The sequence below is a fragment of the Solanum pennellii genome, chromosome 3, assembly GCF_001406875.1.
Source record: "Solanum pennellii chromosome 3, SPENNV200".
NCBI classification, from domain to species: domain Eukaryota; kingdom Viridiplantae; phylum Streptophyta; class Magnoliopsida; order Solanales; family Solanaceae; genus Solanum; species Solanum pennellii.
This window is the reverse complement of record NC_028639.1, coordinates 65,170,368-65,197,743: the sequence shown is the minus strand read 5'-3', so window position 1 is coordinate 65,197,743 and position 27,376 is coordinate 65,170,368. Positions and strand designations below refer to the sequence as shown.

At 32.9% G+C, this 27,376-nt stretch overlaps 3 protein-coding genes across 11 annotated transcripts; 1 reads left to right on the top strand and 2 right to left on the bottom strand.

Annotated features, from left to right (window-relative positions):
* Positions 1 to 1,083: 1,083 nt before the first annotated feature.
* LOC107012351 (protein sym-1) lies at positions 1,084 to 7,793 on the bottom strand. Of its 3 annotated transcripts, none has more exons than XM_027915121.1 (8): positions 7,340 to 7,793; positions 5,477 to 5,564; positions 4,361 to 4,455; positions 3,637 to 3,709; positions 3,439 to 3,531; positions 3,239 to 3,325; positions 1,572 to 1,653; positions 1,084 to 1,468 (listed from the first exon to the last, which is right to left on the bottom strand). In XM_027915121.1, the coding sequence occupies exons 1-8, from the start codon at positions 7,702 to 7,704 to the stop codon at positions 1,179 to 1,181; spliced, it is 1,173 nt and encodes a 390-aa protein (XP_027770922.1). In that variant the 5' UTR covers positions 7,705 to 7,793; the 3' UTR covers positions 1,084 to 1,178. The 3 variants fall into 3 exon arrangements, with proteins under 3 accessions (XP_027770922.1, XP_015067658.1, XP_015067657.1); XM_015212172.2 differs by lacking the exon at positions 1,084 to 1,468 and adding an exon at positions 2,652 to 2,732 and having other exon boundaries at positions 1,584 to 1,653; positions 7,340 to 7,788; XM_015212171.2 differs by lacking the exons at positions 1,084 to 1,468; positions 1,572 to 1,653 and adding exons at positions 2,312 to 2,578; positions 2,652 to 2,732 and having other exon boundaries at positions 7,340 to 7,788.
* Positions 7,794 to 12,228: 4,435 nt separating this feature from the next.
* On the top strand, positions 12,229 to 20,187 carry LOC107014768. 5 transcript variants are annotated; one of them, XM_015214830.2, is made up of 7 exons: positions 12,521 to 13,097; positions 13,207 to 13,233; positions 14,600 to 14,749; positions 15,165 to 17,795; positions 18,347 to 18,454; positions 18,616 to 18,790; positions 19,765 to 20,187. In XM_015214830.2, exons 3-7 carry the CDS (start codon positions 14,604 to 14,606, stop codon positions 19,945 to 19,947), a joined length of 3,243 nt encoding a protein of 1,080 aa, XP_015070316.1. In that variant the 5' UTR covers positions 12,521 to 13,097; positions 13,207 to 13,233; positions 14,600 to 14,603; the 3' UTR covers positions 19,948 to 20,187. The 5 variants fall into 5 exon arrangements, with proteins under 5 accessions (XP_015070315.1, XP_015070316.1, XP_015070317.1 ...); XM_015214829.2 differs by lacking the exons at positions 12,521 to 13,097; positions 13,207 to 13,233 and adding an exon at positions 12,229 to 12,459; XM_015214831.2 differs by lacking the exon at positions 13,207 to 13,233.
* A 626-nt stretch (positions 20,188 to 20,813) lies between these two features.
* LOC107012160 (DNA-binding protein RHL1) lies at positions 20,814 to 27,376 on the bottom strand. 3 transcript variants are annotated; one of them, XM_015211925.2, is made up of 9 exons: positions 26,911 to 27,376; positions 26,434 to 26,544; positions 25,106 to 25,192; positions 24,756 to 24,967; positions 23,835 to 23,908; positions 23,451 to 23,611; positions 22,398 to 22,508; positions 21,481 to 21,519; positions 20,814 to 21,347 (listed from the first exon to the last, which is right to left on the bottom strand). In XM_015211925.2, the coding sequence occupies exons 1-9, from the start codon at positions 27,217 to 27,219 to the stop codon at positions 21,273 to 21,275; spliced, it is 1,179 nt and encodes a 392-aa protein (XP_015067411.1). In that variant the 5' UTR covers positions 27,220 to 27,376; the 3' UTR covers positions 20,814 to 21,272. The 3 variants fall into 3 exon arrangements, with proteins under 3 accessions (XP_015067411.1, XP_015067410.1, XP_015067412.1); XM_015211924.2 differs by having other exon boundaries at positions 24,756 to 24,970; positions 26,911 to 27,375; XM_015211926.2 differs by having other exon boundaries at positions 20,814 to 21,318; positions 24,756 to 24,970; positions 26,911 to 27,374.

Here is a 27,376-nt window from a genome sequence, read left to right as displayed (position 1 = left end):
TGGAGGGTGGGGGTGGGGTGGGGGTATGGGGACACATCGCCTCGAGACCGTAGAGGTAGGGGTTTCGGGACACAGCGGCTTGGGGCCTAGGGGGTTGGGGTTGGTTCTCAGGACATGTTATATCAATAAAATATTATAAGAATCTCATAATATTTTGAACATTTCTATCGAAACAAGGTAATATGATTTATCTTTTAAGAATTTAACATTAAGCTACATCATCAATATGACTATTCTTTACACTCAAAAACTTTGAGAATCTAAAATAATGCAATGTACAATAGTTTATATAAAGATAGTAACATATTGTTTATGAAAACATTTTATTTTATAAAGAACATTTTTATTGTTATCGATCAAATAATTAATATTTTCTTATTTTCTGAAACCCTGCTAAATATTTGTATCATCAGAGTGTTTATTAATTCAAATATATTGATTAATTTATGAAAGTAAAAGACATACATTAAGTCAATAGTATAAATAAAACTATAACAGTAAACATGTAATTAACATTAATTAAATAAGAAAATAACTTTCATGAGTTGTTGTGATGTAATTGAATTAAGATATTAGTCTCTTTTTTTTTAGTTTGGTATTAAGAGTGTGTTACAGATATGATTTATTCAGATATTCAGATCCATTAAGAGGGCATATAAGGAAATAAAATAAACAAACTTAATGGATTCGAAGCTGAATAATTAAGATTCAGTCCTGAAAAACAAATACATTAAATGGGATAAATCTGATTAAGATTCAGACCCCCATTAAGTGCAACCAAATGAAATAATAGTAGCATTTTAGTTCTTACTCCATCTCTATGATGGATTTGTTGAAAGAAAAAATAAAAGTTGTTTGGTGAGTAGTACCGTTCAACATAACTCAAATATCAATCACGAGTATGTATTATTTTATGTATGATAGTAGATTGAATAATGAATACATAAATAACTAAACATTGCATAAGTTACCTCTTCAATACTAAACATTATATAACTAAACTCTGCATACCAGTGAAGGAACGAACAAATCACTTAGTATTTTACACAATTTTGTAAAAGTTGTATTATTAGCAGAATGATGTCACGAAAAATGACTGATCATAGTATATAACAAGCTATCTCCACAAAATTCAAAAAATCCTCCAAAGAAAAATAGTTCATATCCAAAAAAAAAAATTACATAATTGAACATGCATTTGCATTTTCATCACTGAACATAGTATATAACATACTATCTCCACAATATCCAATAATCAAAGCCTCTGTAATATCTCTTGGATTTTGTTTCATCAATTGTAAATCCCCTTCCTTTTTTTCACTATTTTTCTTACTCTCTTCTTCTTTAATCACCATTTCCACTTTCTTCCCTGTTTTCTTCTTAAGTTTCTTCAACACTTTATCTGCATTTATTCGACCCTTTACTACCACTTTATGATTATTCATATCCGTCATGAATTCTTCGACCCCTAAAATTGTCACCAACAAGCATTTCTGAAGACTCTGAGCAATATAGCTTAAAATTCGATATAAAAATAGTTCAAATTAGTTAAAAGAGGGAAGAGAAAGTACCTTTGATTTTTGATATGATTTTGGCAATTTGTTTTTCGCATCCTTGGCAATACATTGAAATTTTAAATTCTGCTTCCCCAACCTGTTTATAAATCCATCAAAATTAATAAAAAAATTTCAGAATTCTATATTGACAAAAAGATTTTAAACAAATTATTATAACAAGAAATAAAGAAGAGGGATTATATTTTTTAGATTACTTCATCTGGTTTCTTTTTCTTCTTTTCTCCCATTGCAAGTGATGAAACAGACCTTTAAAATCCAAAAGTCGGTTATAGCGGTTACTCTGAATTTTCCGCTATTTTTATTAACAACCAAAAGTCGCAACCCCTTGAGTTTTCTGTAATACGTTTTTTTATCTTTTTTTTTTCTAAAAAAAAAACTTTTTATATTCCTTTTTATTTGGTGATATTTTTATTATTATTATTTTCTTATTTGCAAATAATTAACCAAGATGCCACAATTAACAAACTTTAAATACCTTTTTTCCCCTTAATATTTAAGGACATTTTTTATCTTTAAAATAATCTTAGTCGAATAAAATCTAATATAATGCACCTTAAAGTTCAAATCTAAAGTTGAGTTCCAACCTTAAACTTTCTCAAAATAAGTATTCAATTCAACAACACAAACAATATAATTTTATAGAGGATAGAGTGTACGCAAGCTTACTCCTAACTAGCAAGGATAGAGAGGTTGATTCTAATCGGAATATATTTCGAAACAGACACTAAATAATTATTTTTGTAAAGCATGATTTTGTACTGATAGTGTCTAAAGAAAATTCAGGAGTCGATGAGAATGTAAATGAGAGATACTGACTTTACAGAAGCAAAAAATTCCCAGTAAACCATATTTTATACTATTTATCTGGAACAGCAAACACCAAAAACTTTTTCAACCTAGATCAATACCAACGTACAAAGAACTAATATCTAGCGCAGCGTAAATCACATGCCTATTCCAAATTCTCGGCATCAGTAGGCAGCGGAGCAAGAACCTGAAGTCTGCATTACTAAGGTTTCAAAAACTATATGGTGTTAAGAGTAATATACTGGTTTCAAAGGAACATTGGTATACCTATTTTACAATAACTTCTTTGTGGGCTTTATATGACAATATGACATTCCACACTAAAGCGATGAAGTTAGCAGCAAGGACCTGCGATCAGAGGAGATAGAGTAGAAAACAATCAAGTTGGTTACAGTGAAATAAATTATAAATTCCAACTCCAAACAGACACTTGGTTACAATTGGAAGATCCAACGGATGTCAAAGGAGTGCATTACTACAACTATGATTTGTGTATGCAGCATGTGAATGTATTGAATAATCAGAGTGATCGAAGAAAGAAATAATGTATAAATAGTCAGAGTGATCGAAGAAAGACGTTCAGGAGTCAAATTCTTTTTTATTGCTAAAAGTAACCAGCGAATCTGAATCTGTGGTTTAGCGTAGTCTGCACACCCCTAAACACTTCAAGTATAGCTTGAAACTACTAAATCGGATTTATGTTAGTTAAATTGGTGACATGAATGATTGGGCATTTTTTCTAATTCATATAGTTACAGATCAATTTTTTGAAGAGATATCTCCAAACGACTAAAAGCTGACAGGAAGGCATGCTCTTAACCAAACAAAATGATGAAAGTGACTGTCTCACAAACCTGAAATTGCTGAGGCACAAACCGGAAGTTGAAAAATTGAAAAGGGATCCAGAGTTGCCAATTTGCAAGGACAGATGAGAACCACTCCTAAATTAGAAAATGCAGTTGTGAATCAGAATGCAGGAGGAGTAATTATCACTATGCATCTATTTGATGGTTCATTTCAGTAAGAAATATGAACAGAAGGCCATTTAGAATACCTGTTGAAGCTTTGGAATAACTTGTGATGATCTTCCCTCAAGTGTTACCAAAGAGGATAAGAAAACACCAACAAAAATTGGAGCAAAAAGGAACTGTACCAAAGCAGTTCAAATTCAATGGCGATATCACAAAGGCAGTAACTACACCAGTATAAGATTATTATCACAAAATGGAAAGGAAAAAAAAAAAAGGAAAACCTGATCTAGTACAAGACGCATGAGAGTACCGGCGACCCCTGGAGTTGTGACCAATCTACTCAGATAGAGGTACCTAAATATATCAGAGTCAGAAAACAAGGAGCTCTTCTACAATGTCATTAGGACCATTTTACATGTTCACCAAGCAAACAAGACATGCACCCCTATACATACAACTTTTAGCAAGGCAAGAAACTAAATAATATTAAAACTTAAGTAAATAATCCTACATAAGTATTGAAGTAGCTCATTAATGACCAATAGAAATCAGAATGTGATTGCACTTATAATATAGATCGGTCTGGGGTATCATTCAAAACCTTCAGATGAAAGTCGGGTGAAATAAATTTATATGATGTCAAAGTAAATTGATAGAGCAGGCACATGAAACTAATTATATGAAAATACTACTGCACTCGTGAACTTGTGTCCTCATTCCCTCAAAAGTAAAAATAAAAGAACAACGGGTGACATGCAAATAAGGAGTATCTTGTACTTTTATATTCCCAGCTTAAGTGCTGGGTTAGTAAGACATGTGTCCAGCAGATTAGGCAATTGGCATACAGTAAATGACATAATAACACCAGCTTCAGAAGAATGTTGAGATACAAAGACCAGAATAACATGTGTATATGACAGGGCTTCAAGTGGAAAAGGCACAAGTAGTACACAAATCTTCAGAGTCGTATAGAGAGGAAATAAAAAAGGGCTGTGAAGATATTACCAAAAGTGCAAAGTTGGACCCACCAAAACCAACCCCAAGAATGTGAACAGAAGCGTCCTCTTTACATCCACAGATGCTACTTGGTCGATCCACAGCTGTGACACATAATCAGCAATGACAAGGTGAAAGAAATGGAAAAATAGCTTGAAACCATCGGGAAGAGAATATATTTCAATGAGGGAAAAGATCAAGAAACTTATTTAAAACAGTGATCATTTTTGCAAGCAGGGATGCTAAGTTGTTGACACAAAGGGAAGTGAAAAGAAGGAATTTGTTTTCCAAATTGATGGAGAGAGAAGGAAGGAAGGAGTGTGATTAGACACTGAATAAAATTAATATAAAGATTATATGGTTCATAATGCCTACTGTCTTTTATGACATTACAAATTCTCATCGAAGGAGGTTTTCCCTTCACAGCACATTTGTACAGAAAAAGGAACTTGATGTTCTATTCATGAACTAATCCATCCTTCTCCTTTCCTTTCTCTGCCTACTCTCAATTAAAAAAAAATGCAGTCATCTTGCTCCTCTCCTTTCCTCCCTTCCTTTCAATCCAAAAAATCTTTAACATAATGTACAGAAAAGAAACTTAATGTTTTCTTCATAATCCTCCTCTTCCTTTCCTCCCCTTTCTCTCCCTAAAATCATTTCGAAAAAGAAAAAATTTATGCTTTCCCCCCTACTCCGCTTCTCTCTACTTTTCTTTCAATCAAAAAAATATCTCATTAGCATCAATTTAAGAATTACCATCTCCAATAGCAAAATCCATATCATAATAGGAATACCATAACTACATGTACAAGTTATGACAATGTTAACCATAAAGCAGAACAATCATTTGACATTGTTAATCCAAACCATATACCAAAGGATATATTTTGAGGAGTAAAGGAAATAGAGTTCATTATAAGCTTTACTTCAACAGGTGTAAGAATTAACAACTATTACCAAGTTAAATAATCAAGAATCTCTGATTCACAGAATGTTGTACCTGTAGCATCAACAGAGAACACATGCACTAGCATTGACAAATGACAACCACAGCATAAAGAAAGAGTGCATCCTCGACAGTCTCTATCGATTCTAGAAGATAGAATTTCATTTTACTGAGTTTACCTGACAGATTAGATCTCCAAAAAGTGTCAATAATGCAGATGTAACTGCTTTTGTCCATACTGGATACTTCTCAAGCAGAGATAAGTACCTACAGCAAAAGTAACAATTATTCTTGAGCCACGATGATACAGTTAAAACATTGTCAAGATATGAACTTACAAAAAATGAAACTTTACAGTATTATATATATAGTATACCTATGTTTATCATATGTTTAAATTATTCCTTCTTTTTCATCAAGTTAGAGCATATATATTATTCTTTACTGTGAAGATTCAACGCAATTGGTTGGATTTATGTTGGCTGGCAGCATATCGCAATTCCTCTCCTTTGTCCAGGTTTGGACCAGCAATGTGAGCAAGTTCACACATGCAAAGATTCATATAGCCAACACCGACTTATTTGGAATTGAGGCGTAATTTGTTGCTATTGTAGAGTATATATTATTCTTTAAGATATAGAAATGGAGATAGAGACATAGCAGGCCTTTTAAGGAAAAGAAAAAGGAAAGAGGAAATAGCCACAACTAAAGAAGTCAAGCAGATAAGGGATCTACCATTTCATGTGACCGCACGAAAGGCGGATAACGGGTACATGCATTCCAACAGGAACAAGGAGAAAAGTGAAAAGAAATACAGCTAATACTTGACAACTCTAAGTTAGGCGTTAGGGTCTATACATAATTTTGCTGAAAGGACGATCTTGTATTCTTGTTTTAGAAATTAAGCAGACACAAACGCAAGTTGCTTCATTTCATGAGGAGATGCACTTCATTGGTGAACATGTTCATGTTTTGCTGATTCCATCCATGGATTCCTTAATATATTGGAAAGCTAAAAATTTACTAACAATATCTGTTGGATTACCCAATATCACCACATCTTACTCTTAAATTGTTAGAGATAAGATATATGTATTCATTCTTCCATGAAACCATTTGCAAGTGGGTGATTTCTTAGCACATGTTTCTTTGTAAGCGGGCCACATGAAAGTATTATGAGATAGGGTGGCAAGACTCAACTACAGGGATGCATCTGTATGGCTCTGTCACCTCCAATATATATTGGATTTTGTAACTTCTTCCGTTGAGAAAGAATGATACATTTGCTCATTTATGTGGGCTCCCGTGGGATGTTAATTTTAGAGTAGATACCAATGAAACTGAAAATTATACCAATCTGACAAAAAGAGAAAACACATAAAGGAAACCATAACTGTAAAGGATACTCTTTGATATTGATGCAGCACAAAAGATTCTCTTCTTTAAATATTTCGACATCACAACTTCTTTGACATAACATGTTTTTGCTTTGATGTAAAAAGGAACTTATTTTATTATTTTATATTGCTTTGGCATGATAAAATTACAGAACAAACAATCTCTATGAGAAATAATATAATGACTTCCTGAAGTTCCTACACTGAAGAAGATATCTTCCATGGCATTTGAAATGCCAAAACCAACATACACACACTCTCAGTTGCATTAATTGAGTTCCATTACAAATTTAGTTCCACAAAATGAGTTCCATCACAAAGTTTAAGCTAGATAATGTTTTCGACAGACCAGTTGAATGAATAGAATGGAGTCATGTACAATATGTGCTGGCACCGATAACTTCATATGCAATATTAACACTTCCCTTCAATGCATAAACGGTTTATCAATTTTTCAGTTTTCAGTAAAATACCCTTTCAAACAACCTAGTGCATCCAAAGTTCTAGTAGTACTCAATACGATTCCAAACATTTGGCTAACTGAACAATTTTATAAGACTCAACATGCCAAGATTATAAAAACCAGAAATTAGCAGGAAAAAAAAACTTAATTGGTTCCAACTATTTCATTTAAAACAAAATTACCAGGCAAGCAATGACCAGTTCTTCCCACCCTCACCACCACCGCTGTTACTGCCATTGTCACCACCACCTGAATTTCCATCACCGGAACCTCCATAACCACCACCTCCGTCGCCTGAAACCGCTGACATCTGAAACTTACTTCTAGAAACAAACCATCTAGTCCCAACATCAGAAAGATACAAACTTTTCAATCCATTAGTTGAAGAACTGATAGAAGAAGAAGACAGTCCGAGTCGGGTTGTATGAGGTGGGTTTGGCTGAATTCGTGTTCGGGCATGGAGTTGAGAAACGGGTAATCGGGGAAACCCCACGACCTGTACAGATAAGAGAGAATTGCGGGTGAAAATTGAGGCATTTGAAGCCATTGTTAATTGCTCTTTCTGCTTCGAATGGATAGCTTTTCGGCTTCAATAATGTCTTCCTTTTTGGGTTTTTGAGGGTTTAAGAGGAGTTTTTTATTTTATTTTTTATTGTAAAAATAAATAAATAAATAAATAAATTGTGATTTTTTAATTTGTGTCGAATACGTACCCTCAAGTTCTTAATACAACACATAGCCAGTATAAAGGTAATATTTGAGTTTTTAAGTTAAAAATAAAACTCAAATATGAAAAGAAAAATTCTAATAATTGATTGGAGCGAGGATCAACTTGCTTCTTTATCGATCTATCCCTTAATAAACATATGATGGATCTTTGAATACTTAATATTTATGTTGATCGTCCTGTTAAAAATTATATCGATTTTATATGACTTTTTTTATATTCATGTGTTGTAAAATAAAAAATTTCATGGCATAATTTAAATTTTAAGAGTTAAACCTATTTAGTTTGATAGTGAATTCATAGATGAAATATTTAAATTTGTAGAAATAAAATTTTCATTTTTATGAACTACTTAAAATTTATGTTACAATTCAAAATATTTGTATGACTACTACGTTTGTTTGGCATAAACCATGAAATGAGTATTGATGAAAATGAATTTCTATGCACATCTTCCGATTTCTTTTCATTTTTATGATAATTTGACTTTTAATTTTTAATATCTTCATTTAATTGGTGAGTTATTTTTATCAAAGCAAATAAAAACTCGATGATACCATCAAATTAGAAACACCAAAGTGGCATAGCTGAAACATGATCACACCCCGTGTTTACATTAAGAGCCCGTTTGGATGAACTTAAAATAAATAATTTTTAAAAAGGAAACTTATATAAATGCAATATAATAAAAATATATTTATCATCTATAGTAATAATATTTTTTTTTCACTTGATCACTTTTAATTTATTTATAATACAAGTTTAATATATATTACAAAAAACAATTTATTATTCACATATAATACAAGTTTTAATGATGGATAATATATTTATCGCACATTTTAATACACTTATAATATAATGTGACCATTTTTTACTAAACAAGTACAATATATTTCATAAACAATTATAATTCAAATATATTGCATAAATAATTCACTTTTAATACATATTACAGATTCATAAATGTATTGCTCTAAATGGTAATAAATAAAATGTATCGCTAAAATCAGTAATTAATTTTAAAAATGTATTAATCCATGTAATTTTTCCTTTTTAAAAAGTACTTTTGAAAGTGCTGGAACTTATTTTTAAAAAAATAGTTATGTGTTTGAATAAAAGTATTGAAATTAAAAAAAAAAGTTGTTAATATGTTTGACAAATAAATGTTGGTAAACACTTATATTAATCAAAATGTCTGAATTACCCTTACAAGTTGTTAACATGATAAAAGTTGATTAATTTAATAATAATAATAATAATAATAATATATAATAATAATAATAATAATAATAAATAATTATAACAAAATAACATGAGAATAATAATAATAATAATAATAATAATAATAATAATAAAATAATAATAATAATAAAATATATCATCATAATAATAATAAAAATAATTAAATACAAAATAATAATAATAAATAATAATATGAAAATAATAACAATAATGACTATTATTATTATTATAATAATAATATAATAATAATTACTATTATTATAACAATAATAATAATAATAATAATAAATAAATAAAATAAATAATAATAATAATAATAAGAAATAATAATAATAATAATACATAATAATAATAAATAATAATAATAAAAAATAATATGAAAATAATAATAATAATAATAATATATAATTATAATAATAATAAAATAAAAAATAATAATAATAATATATAATTATAATAATAATAAAATAAAAAACAATAAAAATAATAAAATATTAATAATAATAATAATAATATATAATAATAATAATAAAGAATAATAAAATAAATAATAATAATAATAATAATAAAATAAAATATTAATAATACTAATAATTATAATAATAATAAAATAAAATAATAATAATAATAATAATTAATAATAATAAAAAAAAAATTAAGGGTAAAAAAGTAATATACACGATCAACATAAAATGACTTTTGAGTTTAAAAAAAAAAACAAACATCTCTCACCTAGCTTTTAGCTTTTGGCTTAAAATAAATTATTTTTGACTTAAAATAAGTTATTTTGATATTTGTCAAACACTCTAATAAGTCAAAAACTGACATTTAAGTCACTTTAACCAATTTTTAAGCCCATCCAAACATGCTCTAAAATTTTGTATTGAATTATTATGGTAGATGATACTCCTCCGTTTCATTTTATATGTTATTTTCTTACTTTACATTCACATTAAGAAATGACGTGATTTTACCTTTCTTTATTTAAGTTTTTAGAAATCAAGTTTTCAATCGATAAATGTAAATTAATTTATTTTGATTAATTAATTTAACTAATAAACATGAATCATTTACTTAGTTTTCTAAGTTTGTCAAATGTATATTTTCAAAGTTAATAACTCACAAGGGTAAAAAAGAAATAATATAGTAATTTATGCATTAATTTTATGAAATGACAAGTACTCCCTTTGTCTCATTTTATACGTAACGTTTTTACTTTGCACTTGCATTAAGAAATGATGTATTTTACCCGTCTACCGTTATTAAATGTTTTCTTGAGTCAACTTTATAATAAATGATGATTACATTTTTAAGACTTATTAACTAATCTATTAAAGGTATAATAGGTAAAATTTGATAATTTGTGCATAAATTTATAAAATGACAAGTATTGTGAACCATCTATTTATAGAAAGGGATCACATATAAAATGAAACGGAGAGAATATTATGAACCAATTATTTATAGAAAGAAATAACATATAAAATGAAAAAGAGAGAGTAAAATTGAAAAATAGCATATAAATATTTTTTAAAATATATATGAATATATCATATAAATTGAAGAATACAAGATGAAATGCAAATACGTGAGTTGTTAAAAGAATATAGAGAAAGTACTCTAGTATATATCAAACTAGCGAATATATGGATAAATGACAGAAATCTTACTTTTAAGTTCTTTTATTACCATTATCCCCTATTAGTTTTACAAATTCTTAAAATTCCTCATTTTCACGCATCACATTAATGTATCAGCGCATCAGATTAATGTATCTCGCGCATCATATTGGTGTATCATATGTAAAATGTATATCAAATTAATGTATCATGTATAAAATCTAATGTATCTTACTAAACGATTAATATATCTCGCGCATGTATTAGCATTATTGTATCAATTTGAGAGACTTGTGTAGTTATAAACTTATAAGAGACAAATGATAAGTTTATCTTTAAAGAATGTAATTTTTGTCCTTTGCTCATTTTCTTATATCGATTCACAAATTTTTTTACTGTCATCCTTGCCATGTATTTTAATAATATCTTAAATGTAACAGAGAATAATTATAAATGCAACGAAAATAACTTTAGAAAAGAGGTTTTAAGTTCACCTCCGATGAGGTTTCCTTCTTGTAACTCATAGAGGGACAAAAAGAAGGGTAAGATTTAAGGCTGAATCAAAATTTAAAATTTATGATTTATTTTATTTTATTAAATTTTAAATTAATAATTTTATATTTAATAAAAGTTCAAATTAGAATTACTAAATTCGATTGAACCTATAAAAACCCGCTAGCCATGGTCTAACATTTATTACATCAAAGTGGGAAACGTTAGTACTCTATAGTTTTAATATACTAATGCTATCCACTTTAAATCGTACAAAGTGATTTCACTTAATAGCATATTTTTAAATCGTTCAGTTAATTAAGTAAAATTAAATGACTTTTGAAACACAAAACATAATTAAGTGATTAGTGATTGATTTTTTTGGTATTTAACTATTTAAATTGAGTAGATATGTTGAATAAGCTTGAAATAATTGGCATGGATAAAATTAGTGATTCAAACTTCAAAAATACATATTTGTAATTTATCTTGATAAATCAAACTTCATACACAATTCTCTAAAGTTTAGTCTTAACCAGCCAAACTCCACATAGAAAATACAAAAAGTTAAGCTTTTGCAAGCCAAATGTAGATGCTTGAAATTAATATTGAAATAACCAAGTTTATAGATTTTTATGTTCCTTGCTATAACTTAAATAGTAATCCTCATATAAAAGTGCGACTTTATGCTACTTTCACCACACATGCCTAAATTTCCTTTTTTTTCTCTGTTTGCTTTTAATCTTTCTTTCCTATAATTCAATTTTAACTTCTATTAATACATAATACACATAAAATTATTGTCATGATTCATGAATTAATAAACTTTATAATTTTTCCCTAATTGACATTGAAAAGTCTAGACAATTGTCAATATATTTGTATAAATTTTGACTATAACTTAAATAGTGGTTCCCAAAATTGGCTATATGTGGCACTTGGGCCAAATTCAAGTCTTCTATTTCTTGACATGACACTCAAGAAGTAGCAAAAGAGCAGTGACTGTGAGTCCTTATCTCATTGAAACACATGCACCTGTCAATGTCTCAGTGGCCCTCTTCTCTCTGACAACCCCACACCCCACACCCCAAGAGAGAAAAAGGAACAAAGACCCCACTTAGATTGCCATTCCTTAAACATAATTTCATACATAAAAACTGATGATTCTTTGAACTTTTGCTGTTTTCATCTTGGTACCCCTTGTTCTTGATTCTGAAAGGCAAGTTTTTTTCAATCTTTTTCTTGAATTTATTATGTATGTTTACAAGGGCCACAAAACCCATAAAGGACTAATTGAAAAAAAAAAGTTTTCTTGTTCATAGCTTTATCTATTTTAGGATTTTTTTGTTTTTGTTTTTGTGCATGTGTTGAATGGTTGGGGTTTGAGAAAAAGGACTGTTCTTGATTCTTGACTGGTACAAAATATAGCACTCATTTCCTAAATTCTAGGAGCCTTGAATTGCTCTTATTTTTTGGGGAAAAAAATTAAGCTTTGTGATTTTGGGGTTTGCTAGGATTAAGGTATTTAGATGTAGATTGGTAATAATCTATGTTTTACCTCTGTTTCTCTTTCTTGGTTGTTTCTATTTAGAGATGGTTGGTCCTTTTTGTGTGGCTGTGTTTTGTTTTTGGTTATGAATTTATCCAAACAAAAGTAGTGATTAAGATTGTCTTTAATTTGGGTTTGCATAAATTTGTGTGGCCTCTTTGAATTTCACTTTCTGCACCAGGGAAGTGCCCAACTTGAGTTTCACAAGCTCATAGGGTTCTTCTCTTTTTTTCATTTTTTCTCCCTATTGATTTTTCATTCCTTTTAGGCTTTAGCATAATGTTGTTTTCATCTTCAATTGCTGGCTGGTAAATCTATTTTTCCACCTTTCCCCCTTCCCCGTTTTAATGTTCAATGATTTAATGAATTGAATTTTTTGGTTTTAAATTTTATTATGTGCTTTCATTTTTCCTGCAGCGATAATTGCTGAGGTCTTCAGGTTAGGTATACCACTGTTCTTAATCTGCAGGTTCATGTTTAAGTAGAAAAGATAAATTTCATTGTTAATGTGATTCTGAGGTTTGACGTGATCCTTTGAAATCCCTGAATATTTGTCCGTCTGCCATTTTGGTGGCTTTAAGACCTTAATAGAATGTGTGCCTTCTTAGCTAGTAATATTTTGGATGCTATTTGACTAGAAGTTCAGGTGTTGTTCGAAACTCCAATTTTGCTGATTCAAGCCGGTTATCTTTTACTATTAGATATGTGATATTCTTAAAATTAACTTTTTTTTTTGTTGTAATGCAATAAGCTTTCCTCCTATAGAATTGAGCATCTATCACAATGTAATTTTTCAGAATTGAATGACCTTAAAGACCATGTGAAGGTTCTTTACCTTGTCCATTTTATACCCTGTCAATGTCTTCCTCTACCCTGATCTTTGTTTTTTCTTTCCTAGCATGACCGCGTAAAGCAGTTCTAGTGTAAGTTAGCATGACTGTATTTGTCCAAAAATCAACCTTTACTTCTCGTAGAGTGTACTTGACCACGTTTTACTGTCTACTTGAACCTTCTCCTACTTGCTTTGCTTGGACATTGCTAAACGCAGTTCACTTTATTTAGAAGTTCCACTTGTTCATGTAGTATATTTGAGTGCAATTGAGTTATCTTAATTCTAGTACATACGTACTTTGACGAGCACGGGTTTTAGTAAATAAAGTTTGAATAGTTTGTTTTCAGATGTCACACCAGATTAGTATGATAATGGTACTAGTTTATGTTAATTTGAATTCCTATTTTTAAAGTAGGAAAACTTTTATTTAAATTGTGAATCAAGTTTTTGGGATAGACTTACAAAATACTCCCTCCGTCCCATATTAGATAGACATCTTACTAAAATCAGTTGTCCCATATTACTTCTCCATCCCATATTAGATAGACATCTTACTCAAATCAGTTGACCCATATTACTTGATCACTCACTAAATCAAGAATTAATTATTTTTTTCCATTTTACCCTAATAATTAATATTTCCTTTGGAATGTGAACCATTTCCAATACTAGTTATCCTATACTTTATGAATGTTTTTTCTAACTTATATTTATGTGCATTAATATGAACAAAGGGCAAAATAGTAAAGTTGATTTCTTATTCACAGTGTCAAAATAAAAAGTGCCCATCTAACATGAGATGGAGGGAGTAGTAAGTATAGCTTTTCCAAGAAAAAATTAAGTTCTGCAAACTTTAGGAAGCCTTGTACCTTGAACACTATTCTTTGATATATACATTTTCCGGAAGTTGAAGACTGCTGAGTGCTGAGGATGCACATATGGTGATATTTAAATGCTATTTACACTTGGTTGTTGCAGAAAAATGCATGGTGTCCTTGGGAGATCAGGTAATGACATTAAAAAAGATCCAGACATAGATGACAGTACCTTGTCTCGGAAATCTCTGGAGGTGCTAAAGTTTAGTTCATCTCCCACAGTTGTGTATATTCGTTGCTGCAAATCACAGTGGTACGCTAACACTTCAACGTTCATCTGGGAAATTCCGACATGTATTGTGGTACATCTAGGATACTTTTAGGACTATGGAGAATCACAATATGTGGTTGAGAAGCGAAATTGTATAAAGTTGACATCATACACCTTGTTATTTGCTCATCTTTAATAATTGAAAAATTGAAATATCACATGACCTACCAACCTTTGGCCCAATATATTTTCGCAGTAGTCATTTTAGTCCTTTATGAGACTGAGATTCTACAAGAGTTTGGCCTATCAAAAAGTCATTTGAGTCCTCTATCAAGTTCCACAGAATTATGTTTCAAGCTTTTAAGAAAAACTATTATATGTGTCATGCAGTAGTTTCTTGCAGATATTTTTTTCAACTTTTACAATGTTCGTATCTCATAAATGAATCATTTCACAGCTCTACAGATGTGACATTCTTTGCTTTGGAACCCAGTGGACGATGGAGAGTTCTTGTTCTTCCACAGCAATATCTCTACCGTGAGATCTGTTGGAAATCACCTCAATCAAATGTAAATAGCTTGCAAGTTGGTTCTTTGTTGCCATTAACTTCTCTCTTATTTGGTAGACAGAAGATTCAAAGAGTTATGAATGTTGACTATACTCTTGAATCAATTATGTCTAGCAGCTCTCTACACCATGAAGGTTCTTTGAGCAATCTAAATGAATGGAACATGTTATCAATCACTTCTTCTGGTCAAAATCCAATCACCAAATGTGAATTTCCCGGAACCATCACCCATGGATCTGATGCTATTAATGTAGAAGATATGTACACAGATGACTCTAAGAAAGAAAAATCCAGAGACAAATACTCGAAGAAGAAACCTAGGAAGAAGGGGAAACGGAACAGAAATCTCAAGTGCAGTAATGGCCTAAATGAGCTTCAATCTGCAGTTGGATGTTCAATAACTCAAGATGTGATACAAAATATACAACATAGATCAATTAGTTCTTCTGCTAATATTTGCAATTCTTTGATGAATGATGCCATGACTGTGAGCTCTATTTCTCTTGGTTCAAGCAGTGATGAAAGATATAGTCAGCGTATCTGTAAACCACCCCATCCTATTGCCAGAACAGAGGTTTCTTCTGATGGAGACATCTTAAAGAATGCAAAGCTGGACGGACCAGGTCAAATTGAGGAGCTTAGAGAGAGGAAAGTGTGTTCAAAGCAGCATGCTGGAAATCTTTACGGAACAGAAAAGAGGGACAAGTACATTAGAAGAGTTCCCAATGACTCAAATGTCTATGCAAGTAGTACCAGGAACCAGAATAGCCATTCGAGGAAGGAAAATTATCAGTGTATTTGGAAAAGGGTTCAGAAGAGTGATGCTGATGTAAGCAACTGTGACTCGGAAAAGTTAAACTTAGGTTTCTCACAGCTTGACGATAGGTTGAAAAAGAATACATCGAAGAAAAAGTTTCCTAATCCTGTTGATTCTATTATATTATCACAATCAGCCCACGAAAATCAGGAAAAGCTCAAAGCCCCTAAAAACCCCAGAAGACACAAGTATCCAGGCTCATTGCAGGAGAATGAAAGTCAATGTGGAAAAGGATCTCCAGTTAATGGAGACTGTTCAAATGCTTGTTTGAAGACTAACATGCAATCAGACGGTATATTTGGTTCACCTAGCCAAATAGCTTCAGCAAAAAGATCAATAAATGTAGCAGATTCTCAAACTAGAACAAGTTCTTTTAGGACTAGGTACAAGGAAAGGAATGTTCAGTATGTCCCTTTAAAACCAAACCCGAATCCCAAATCTTGTCCGCGTGACTTGGAAGCAAAAGAAAATGTCCCAATTGTTGCATCCAGCATGGATGATGAAATGGTCAAACATCAGTTTTTGTTACCTCGATCAGAGAAATGTAATGGCCTGACAGAGCAGCAGGGGGAGCTTCTTGCTGCGGATGGAGAGGGTGATAAAATGGACAAAGAAGTTTCTCCTTCTGGTCAAATTAAGCATGAGCATGACACTGTCCCTCGAGCTACCTCCAAATCCTGGATGCACCAGGAGCTTAAAGATTCCAAGCTACCAAATTGTTTGTCTGTGGAGGCGCTTGTTGAACCAGAAAGATGGACCGAAAATGCCACACAGGACCAACTGGCTTCTAAATGTCTAGCTCCTGTTTTTTCCTCAGTGAATGTCAGAGTGAAAAATGCAGGTCAAAATGTAGAAAACATTAAGGCATCACCTGGTGATACTCAGTTTGGGAAGTTGAGAAATCATAGCATGTGCACTCGAGAATCGGGCTGCAACAATGCTGCTATCGAAATGTTCTTCAATCCTGAAGCTAAAAGCAAAACCTTTCACAGTCTCGAAAATGATTGGAGAAACATTGCTCAGGCAGTGAGTGATGCCCATAGGGCAGAGCTAGCCTCTAAATCCATTGAGATAGGTAAGGGATATCCTGCTGCTGAATTTGAGAAACTTCTTCATTCTGCCGCTCCAATTATATGCCCATCTGCTAGTATTCAGACTTGTCAGACTTGCTTCCCTAGTCGAGCTACTAATGCACCTCTCTGCAGACATGAGATACGCAAAGTCACTTTGAAGAACTTGTGGCAGTGGTATGTGAAACATGGGAGCTATGGTTTAGAAGTAAAAGCGGAGGACCACGGAAATGTAAGACAATGTGGGATGGATGGTTTCGAGTTCAGTGCATATTTTGTTCCATATTTGTCAGCCATTCAGCTTTTCAAGGACCATAGGACTCATTCAATCCATAATGATAATAGGAATCTGGGGTCCATGGAGGTGGACTGTAAGATGAATAAAATATCTGAGAGTTCACCTAAAGTAGAACTGCGCTCAATATTTTCTGTACTTGTACCTCAACCTCGTGCTGAGGATTCAAGCTCTTTACTACAAAAAGGTGGTCTCTCTCAATCAGGGTCATCTTCAGAGTGCAGTAATGGTGATTCACATCATCTACCAAATAAATTTGAGTTGTCTGATGATATGGAGCTTCTCTTTGAGTATTTTGAATCTGAGCAGCCTCAAAGGCGGCGACCCTTGTTTGAAACGTATGTCATACTTGAGCTGTTTCTTCTAGCTTTTAATTTATCTTTTGTTAAGCTTTTCCCTGGGGTGTTGAATTTCTTATGGAAAACTAAAATGCAAGTGGGTCAAGATATGAAGAAGGTTTCAATGGGTTCTTGTATAATCACACTTTTAATTTCTTAGTGATTTTGCAACCTCGGGGGTAAAAATTATATGCTGACCAGCCTCTCATGTCCTCTTGCAATGCAACATTAGCCCGTCATTGGGGAAGTTACTGTCAGCACATCGTTATCTTCAATACTAATTTTTTTTTTTTCCCAATACTGAACTCCATGATTACCCTTATGTTGCTTCTGGTGAAGAACCAACTTTTATTTCCCTGTTCTCTGGTGTTGGGTTTTAGGTAAGCATACTTATTTTGCTATTATTTCCCATGCTCTCTAAGTGGGGAAACTCTTGTTTGATTGATTTGTCATCTTGAGTTCTATGTGAGTTGTATGCAGCTCGTTGCCAGGAAGGTTTTTTTTTGGTTCGATATTACTCTGCTGATATTTCTTCAAAATCTCTATTACAGAATACAGGAACTTGTTTCTGGTGATGGACCCCCCACAAACTGTAGATCATATGGAGATCCATCCATCCTACACACAATGAGCTTACATGACCTGCATCCTCATTCCTGGTTAGTAGCGGAAACGTGTAGCTTGTATGGTGTATTAGTTCTCAAATATGTGAGGTGCAATTCATATCTACATACCTGTTTGGGGAAATGCATATGTGAAAAACTATCATCTAGTTCCAGAGCAAGATTATTATAGATCTGAATATTCTGTGTATTTACAGGTTTTCGGTTGCATGGTACCCCATTTATAGGATACCCGATGGCAATTTGCGTGCTGCTTTCTTGACTTATCATTCGCTTGGCCATTTTATTCACAGAGAGCAGTCATTTAAAGACTCAAGTGTGGATGCCTGTATGGTTTCTCCAATCGTAGGCCTCCAAAGCTACAATGCTCAGGTAGAATCATAGTGGCCAATTTCACAATGTGAAGGTGTCTCATAAAATTTCCCAAGTTTATTGGACTTCTGTTGAGATACTAACATGGTTAAAATTATAAATATCATATAAAAATAAATTCTTAAATGAATATATCTGTAAAAATAATGCGTAATTTTGGATATATCTTGGTGGTGCAAACTATAGAGCATAAAATGACTTTAGGAAGTATGTCCAAGGTAAATGAGCATGAAATATTTGCCATGTTATCCTCTGTCACAATTTTCTTAAGTTCTGCTGTTAAAGAAAAATAAAGTATGCTGGTAATCCTGGAAAGCCCCTGAAAGTAGTCAATTGAAAGTAAAAACTTTGCTGTCTTAAACCTGGTCTGTTGGTCCTGTGCAACACTGCAACTACTGAAGAAAATCTACTGTGCGATATTAACTTCTGTGAATGAAGGACGTGAATTTATTTTGTTTATTTGGTCTGGTTGGGGAAACTCCACATACACGAGCTTCACAATGCATCAGTGCTATGTGCCTGTATCAAGGAGGAGGATTGCGGTGGATTGATAGTCAAAAATATAAAAATAATCTAATTATGATGAATTCCTTGTATACAGCATTGAAAGAGCAGAATGAAGACACTGAAATGAACTCATTTGGCCAATCTCAACTAATTTGTAATTGAGGTGTAGTTGATTGAGAATCGTCTGGTTAGGCAAAGACTACAAGGTGGTTCACGCAACTGTAGTTGTACACATTTACAGCTAAGAGAACTGTTTATGTATTCACCTCTTCATTAGTATACCTGGCACCCCCGATCTAAGCCCGTCACATTAAATTCTTCAAGTTCACAATAGAAACTGTTTGTATAGCTGTAAAAGTACCTGTCACGAGTTAATACTTGCCAACTGACATTTTTATCATCCCTGCATGTAAATATACAGTACATGGTAATGACATTTCTTTTTTGCTGAATGGCAAAACAAATAGGGTGAATGCTGGTTTCAGCCAAGGCACTGTGGTGATGACCTGACAGAAGAATTCTTGGAAGAGCGACTAAGAACATTAGAGCAGACTGCATCAATTATGTCACGAGCTGTAAGAAAGATTGGAAGTGATAAGCTTGTGAACATACATCCCGATTATGAGTTTTTCCTGTCCAGGCGACGCTAACTGTTTCTGATCCTTGTATTTTTTGTTTATAAGATGGTACTCTCTGTACATAGCTTAGCGTACTGATAGGATCCCCTTTTCAGGATTGGCTTACTGGTCACAGTTAGAATCTTATCTATTTGTAAGCTTAGAGTTTCATAATTCAGCTGTTGTACATATTTAGACTTTTGTCTAGTTGGAATCAAGGAATGCAGCGTGTTATGAGATGATTTTTTGCAGATATAATGTCAGTAAGAATTATTTTAGTGTTTCAACTATGAGAGTTGGTTTTGGGTTTCCATTCCGACTTTCATAGTGCGAAAATGAGAGCTAGTTTTTGAGGTTGGAAGTTTTTTAAATAGTTTTGCTTGTATGGGTTTCACCAAGTGTATCTGTTTGAAACACGAATGAAGGAGAAAGGTGGCTCTAAGTTGATAGTCAAAGAAGGATCTTATGAATATTGGATGTGTTAGAATTCGTCTGTGTATGCTCTACATATGACATAAGATGAATTTACATGGTAGTAAGTATGTATATAGTCAATTACAACTGGTTTGTAACTGAGGTATAGTTATGTTAAGTGTACTCTCACAAAAACATGTTTAATGTAAAGAACTTGAACGAAGCAGAATTTATAGATAGGATTATATAAACCACTCTAGTTGCATTGCTGTTTAAGATAGTGATAGACCAATGCACGAGAAGTTGGTTTATCTCAATGTTGAATCACATTTTAGTTCATCAATTCAAGGGTTCCTCACTTCATGAATATTTGTATAGTTTCAGTAGAATGAAACAAAGAAAAGATAACACTACTCTAGCCTTTGTATTCATGACTTACAATTTTTTTTCCAGAACTACATTTAAGGGTAAGACTGACATATTCCTGACATCGATAGCAAGGTTTGTTATAACAAAATCTCAACTGAAAACTGGTATCATATAATCACTTATTATGCGACACTGATATCTGAACTGTAAAACAAACGATTCTACACCAAAAGACCTAGGGTATTGGAATTCAGAGACAAAAAATCTGAACAAACTAACTACTTCAGCCTGCTGGTCACATATTACATTCATATGGCTTTATACACATTCTTCCATAACTAACTTTGGCTTACTTCACAACATCCTCCTCCTTCCCAAATGTAATCTTCGAGTCTTATAGGAGAATCCTCCTCCTAGAGCACCGACATGGCATGCCCATGTGATGTTCACTTCGTGGTCTCCTCCTTGGCATCCAGATTGGCAGTTTCTTCAATTGAATTTACAACATTTGTCCGCAAGAGTAATTTGCAGATCCATTGAGAATAGTTGTCATATTCTATCAATTAAAATATAAATTACAAAAAATCAAGCAGCCCAATCTTCATCGCTAGCTTCTGTATCCTGAACATATTTAAGAGTTGAAGAATAACCTAAAAACATGAGAGTCTAGGACGTCAATGCAGAAAAAAAAACTAGACGACACAACACCTAGACGGTGGAATTAACAGATACAAAATTAATAAATGAAAAGAAATTCTTTTAGAAGTGTTTCAGAACTCAAACCTTAGATGAACTAGACAACTCTTCAATATCATCTTCACCCTACAGAGTATGTCAAAACACAAGAGACAACATTTATATTAGCTGAATTTAGAAATATGAGCACAACCAGTACAAATCTTGTACTGACTTGGTAAATCAAATGAACCAAGATAAATAGATTTTCTCAGGGGAGCATGAAAAAAAAATGGCTCTCCTAATTCCTATCCATAAAGCAGTCACACATTTTCTTTTTATGACATGAATGGATAGAAAAATGAATGCACTCAACAGAACAAATCCTTCCTTTTTAATTTACACAGGAAAAAAATTTCCTTAATGTCTAGTTTAAACATGTATCATCAGTTTCAGAAAACACGAGATTAATTTAGAAAGCTATAGTCAAAGCTGCACATCCAAGGAAGATGCATAACTTCAAGTGGGAAACTGTTTGTCATGACTCATGAGTGATATACTTAATTACCATAAAGAATAATGTTCAAGAACAGCCATAATTTTGCAATGTGTATTATGGGCACAGAAAAGAGGAGTCATCCACTCTCCAAAACATCGCTTAGTATGAAGGTGGTATAAGAAGTTTGCCAATGTGTCCAGTTTAATCCAAATTAAGGTGAACTACTTCCCAAAATTTGAAATCTAAACACCATTCAGGGGTGAGAAAATATCCAATTGTCGAACTAAACGAAGATTCAGAAAGTTAGTTACTATGTATATCACCTGGATTTATAGTCTATGAACCAATACAATTATTTTCAAATATACCTTCAACATTATAAGAGCCTGCTGGCTTCCTTTCTTTATCTTTGCTAGCTAGTCGAAATTGCCACTTAAGAGGAAACAAAGACAATGAAAGAAACAGAGTCGCCCAGAGTTGGTCTGAGCATGGCAAGTGGATAAATAGAACATAGTCTGAACTTTACCTGAGAAGTACCAACATGAGCAGGTATGGTTGAACCACATTCTGTGTTGGATTCCCCTTTGTTTGTTGATTTTCTTGTTTTCCTTTGAGAAACTCTATCTGGAGTGACAAGCTTCAAAGTTTGTGGAGAAATATAAACATTAATTATTTGTGCATTAACAGAACAAGTATGAGCATGACCCAATAAAATATGAAGAGAAGTCAACAAAAAGTTCACTTTTACCCGAACATACTTCTTTTCTTTCTTTTTTGATATGAAACCCAAACATAAAATTGATGGCTACCAGCCATGAGATTTCATCTATGATATAAACTATTATGTGGTATATCCCCAACTATGTCCCTCGGATATCACTTTGAGCATACAACTCAACCACTAAAGTCATATCTGCAACAAAATTTAGGCCAGGAAAACTAATATTCATGAGAAGGAAGGGAGGGGGGTCTCAGAATCTTTTTTCCCCAAGGCAAGCTATTCCAGCAAACACCAATATAATAGCTTCCACATTTACCTTGGCAATTTGAATAAGCTATTGCTCCTATTGTGAAACTGGCCTCCTATTTCCTATCTTTCCACATCACTCCATCCATGATACTATCATTGCCTCTCTTTACCATCTCTATCCTCTTTTAGCAAATGACGGTAATGCAGGACTACAACACTTTTTGCTCCCAATAACCATATCCTACAGTGGCTATCAAACACCTTCATAACTATGTCTATAGAAAATCATGAAGTTTAGCATCATTATTGGCTATAACAGGATGGCATCACCAAATACATTTCTGAATGCAGGTGATTCTACTTTTTAAGGATACGAGCTTTAGGAAATTTAAGGGATGAAGAGTTATGGTGGCCCATGAGGGGAGTTCATAAAAAACAAGCATGGATCTCCCTCCCTCCCTCTTCAACAAGTACACATTAATGTTGTTAGACAGACGATATGTTCAACAATTATAAAACTAACTTGTTGCCTCATGACAGAGCTACGAGTCCGTACCTTGCTTACTTTTTTTTTCTTTATGAAGTAAGATAGACTGATAGAGTCCGTACCTTGTCCACTTTCTTAAACATTGTTGAAATAGTAGCTTGAACAAGAGAACTTTGCTTAGTACGGGGGGATTTCTTAGACTTGGAAGCAGTTTCGGCAAGGGCAGTAATTTTTCCAGTAACTTGACTTTGTACCATAGTTTCATGACAAAGAACATCACTGCCTGCACCATAGATTTTTCATTCCATTAAACTATTTAAAGGACCTGGGAGATAGCAGGTGAAGGGAGATGAACAACAGAACGAATCCAGAGAACAAAGACAAGACTTTAAGGGACTCTCACTCTAATGGCTTCTTTAAAGAAGTTTGGGGAAAACCTAATAAAGGATATAAGAAATATTTTCGAGATGTTTCCAGAAGTAAATTTTTTTGTGAATGACCCATACCAGTTTCCTCTTCTTCCTCGGAAGATTCGACTTCATCGTCAACCATTTCATCCCCGGAAGGAACTTCTGCAAAACTGAATTATTGAACATAAAAATACAGGTCATGTATTAAGCAGACATCAGAGTCAACTAGATCTTAGTTAATACAGGAAAATATCCCTCAAGAAATTAATGCAAACAAATACTGAAATACAAAGTAAAATTTCAAAGAAAAAAGTTATATGCATATAAAGTAGCGACAAAAGATCAGTGCTCGTTCAGTTTCTTCTGTAGATAGTCCTTGAATGAGTACCAACTAGGGCTCCTTAACCGGAGTCCTCACGAGTGTTAACATATTCTTATTTCCTAACAATAAGGGCGCATATTATGAATGAAATTAATTTTAAATGCCTACTCTTTCTTTTTTGATGAAGTAAGGAGATTTCATTAGAAGGCATCAAGAAGATGCAAGGCAAAAAATTACAGCAAAAGAAAGGGTCTGCTCCTGTACAAGAATTTAGTAAATAACTACAGGGGCCTGGTTGAACCAGCTATATAAGAAGACTAAACAGTTGGATTTAAGAATGTGGTTAGGAATTAAATGCCTACTCTCTTTTTATGAGGATTAGTATGTTGTATTCTTCAACATTGGGAATGCTGGACACCATCAGAAACATTACAAAGCAAGTAGACTCTAGTTTTACAAAGCTCCTAGAAATTCTACTCACTCTTTATTTCCTCTATACAGTTCTGTGGTAAGGAATTAAATGCCTACTCTTTCTTATGCAGGTACAGTAATCCTGGGCAGTCCATGAAGTTATCTTTCAGCTCAGTGATAAAATGTTATACTACATACAGTGTTAGTTGCATGCAATATGATACAGTCAGTGCAAGGTACCAGTAATAAGGAAAACTACATGTTATACAAGTCAAAGCATATACTTGAATTTTTTTCCTGCTGCCCTTGCTGAACGACGAGATGGAGTTAATTCGATAAAATCTTTTGAATCATTTTGACTTTCTGATAATAACTCCTCCTGTTCATATTCAGGAGACTGTTGTTCCACATGCTTGACCCCACATTCACTAGTACTTCGTTTTTTAACACATGTAGCACCAGCACCACCTTTAAAATCATACTCCAATTTCTCTTGCTGCTGTAACCAAATAAGATATCCAACAGTATCAGCAATTCTTTGGAAACATTGGGTAACAATCAGCAACTTTAGTATACTCTATTAATTAATGCTTTAACCAGTTGAGTTAGGAACAATTTGACAAAAAAAACTAACCACGTTCAGCTCTTTTGGAAACTCGAGTCGTGCTTCTTCAGGATTCTCATCTTTCCTCCCTATCCACCATGCATCAGAAAACACAATCTGGAAAAGAAATAAGCCAAAAATAAGGAAAATGGAAGAGGGAAAGTAAATGCAACGAAGTACTAAATAAATCCTTTTAGTTTTCATCAGAGCCTTATAATAACCTGAACTATAACATTAGTAAACCAAATCCTAATCTGTCGAACAGAGTCAACAAACAAAGTAGATCTAAGAGAAACATTTGTAGTGGTTATTGGCACTTGATATTCAATATGTTTATACAACAACCACATACCCAGTGTAATCCCAAGTGGTGTCTAGGGAGGGTAGAGTGTATATTCAATATGTTTGTAATATCTCAAAAAACAACTTTTTTGAGAGAAACTTTGAAATCATGGGAAACAGACTTAATAACTGAATATGCCTTCGAGATGGATAAGTTAACTGTATTGAAACAATGTTTTTTGTGATCAAACTTTTGGAATGTGAAATGAAATATTAGCCTAGGAGATGAAGGTTTTGCAGAACGGATGAAAAGGTACAACCAATAGAGAAGGTGTAAGCCACAAGGAATCAAATAATAGCACTTAATTGAAGGTTTCTTTAACATCTCACAATGCAATTCAATGCTACTCAACTTACAACATTTAAATAAAAATAATAAGTTGAGAATGAAACTTGGAAGAACAATAACATGCTTGGATCAAATGAAAATCTAGAAGACCGAAAACTTTAGCCCAATAAGTTCCATGAGTCAAAATATTGAACATGCGCACTCCCAAAGACTCTAGTAGCAAGCTACTTAGGAAAGAAAAGAACCTGTTATAATATGGATGTTGCCAAATCATAAAACATAGTATTAGAATTATAACGAACCATAAAGCATATCACAAATATGGTCTTTACCAAACTTAACTAAAGAGCCATTCTTGGTTCTATTTTTCATTGTTATGAAACATGTCTATTAGGAAAAAGACAAATAGTTCCTCTCGGTTTGTTCCAACTCCTTGAAGGATTGCTCCTGCATACTTTCTTTTCAATCATAGGAAGCAGTATTTTATTTCTATTGAAAATATAATTCCACAGCTTGCAAGGGATCGATGAGAAGGAAAGTACTAATATCTTTTTTACTTCTAAATATGATGCCTTGACGATGATTAAAACATTGTTCATGAAACATAAGTGATTAGATGGGAAGACAGGTTTTTGCAAAATGAAGCTCCACGAGTTAAAATTGATACTAAGATAAACAGATTAAAACACAGAACGGAGAGAGACGGGAGAGTCATAGAGCTACCAACCATATTGTCAAGGTAATCTTCACACACTACATTCTTCCCACCTCTGGAGAACTGCATAGTCAGATAACCATTCTTTGGATATACAATTGTCCCAAACAACTTCATTTGACCCTGCAGATCCAATTGGACAAAAATTCACTCAAATAAAGAAATTTCATGATCTCCAGTCAGCACAAATACATCCACACTATGGGTAGCTAGTGCATTCATACCAACTACCTTCAACATATGAAATTTATAAGCAAAAAAAGAAAATTCAAAAAGCTACATCTTAAGAAGTATATTAACTCCACTTAATTTCCACAATTACTACTAATTCCTGAGCAATCAATCTCTAAAAAGTAAGCAAATTTACCAAATAAAGTTGAAATATCCTTTGTTTCCTCATTAGCGAGTTTCTGATAATTAAGCCGTCAAGTGCTAGGAAAATACCCTCAAGTAGCAAAAGTTGATTGAAGTAAGTAAAAAGTATTATACCTGAGGGAAGTCGAGGTAGAGAATAGGGTTTTTGGTACCAAGGTCTTTGAGCTCACCAATTTTACCTCCGGAAACCGGGGCAAGTAAACCGGGAAGAGAAAAGAGAAAACGATTCTTGCGTTGAGATTTGCGCAAAATGTCTTTACCATGGTGTTTAATCACAGTTTTTGATGGACTCAGAGAATTATTAACCCTTGAAGGATTCTCTGAGAGCATTTGCTTCGAAATTGCAAGTTTCTTTAACCTCTTCTTCTCCTCCATATCTGGATTGGATTCTCCATTTGCTGCCTTCTTCCCTCCTCGAGCCATAGCCCTAACTCCGCCGGAACAGTTGCTGGAAACTGCAGTTAGCTTAGTAATACGAGCAGAAGTTTATGAAAAGAAAAATGCTAAATCCACCGCGGCTGGTGGATCGGTAGTGAAAAAACAATTTTATTAATTCCCTGTTTGTTAAGAACAAAATTTA

What these genes read in the sequence shown, in the direction of transcription:
- LOC107012351 (XM_027915121.1), bottom strand. Translation starts at nt 7,704, where the DNA reads ATGGCTTCAAATGCCTCAATTTTCACCCGCAATTCTCTCTTATCTGTA. An exon ending in GGTCCAACTTTGCACTTTTG is followed by an intron (nt 3,710 to 4,360) that starts GTAATATCTTCA and finishes TGATATATTTAG; the next exon opens with GTACCTCTATCTGAGTAGAT. An exon ending in TGCGTCTTGTACTAGATCAG is followed by an intron (nt 3,532 to 3,636) that starts GTTTTCCTTTTT and finishes GCTTTGGTACAG; the next exon opens with TTCCTTTTTGCTCCAATTTT.
- LOC107014768 (XM_015214828.2), top strand. Translation starts at nt 14,574, where the DNA reads ATGCTATTTACACTTGGTTGTTGCAGAAAAATGCATGGTGTCCTTGGG. An exon ending in CGGCGACCCTTGTTTGAAAC is followed by an intron (nt 17,796 to 18,346) that starts GTATGTCATACT and finishes TCTCTATTACAG; the next exon opens with AATACAGGAACTTGTTTCTG. An exon ending in GACCTGCATCCTCATTCCTG is followed by an intron (nt 18,455 to 18,615) that starts GTTAGTAGCGGA and finishes GTGTATTTACAG; the next exon opens with GTTTTCGGTTGCATGGTACC.
- LOC107012160 (XM_015211924.2), bottom strand. Translation starts at nt 27,219, where the DNA reads ATGGCTCGAGGAGGGAAGAAGGCAGCAAATGGAGAATCCAATCCAGAT. An exon ending in TCTACCTCGACTTCCCTCAG is followed by an intron (nt 26,545 to 26,910) that starts GTATAATACTTT and finishes TTGGATCTGCAG; the next exon opens with GGTCAAATGAAGTTGTTTGG. An exon ending in CTCATGTTGGTACTTCTCAG is followed by an intron (nt 21,520 to 22,397) that starts GTAAAGTTCAGA and finishes CATACTCTGTAG; the next exon opens with GGTGAAGATGATATTGAAGA.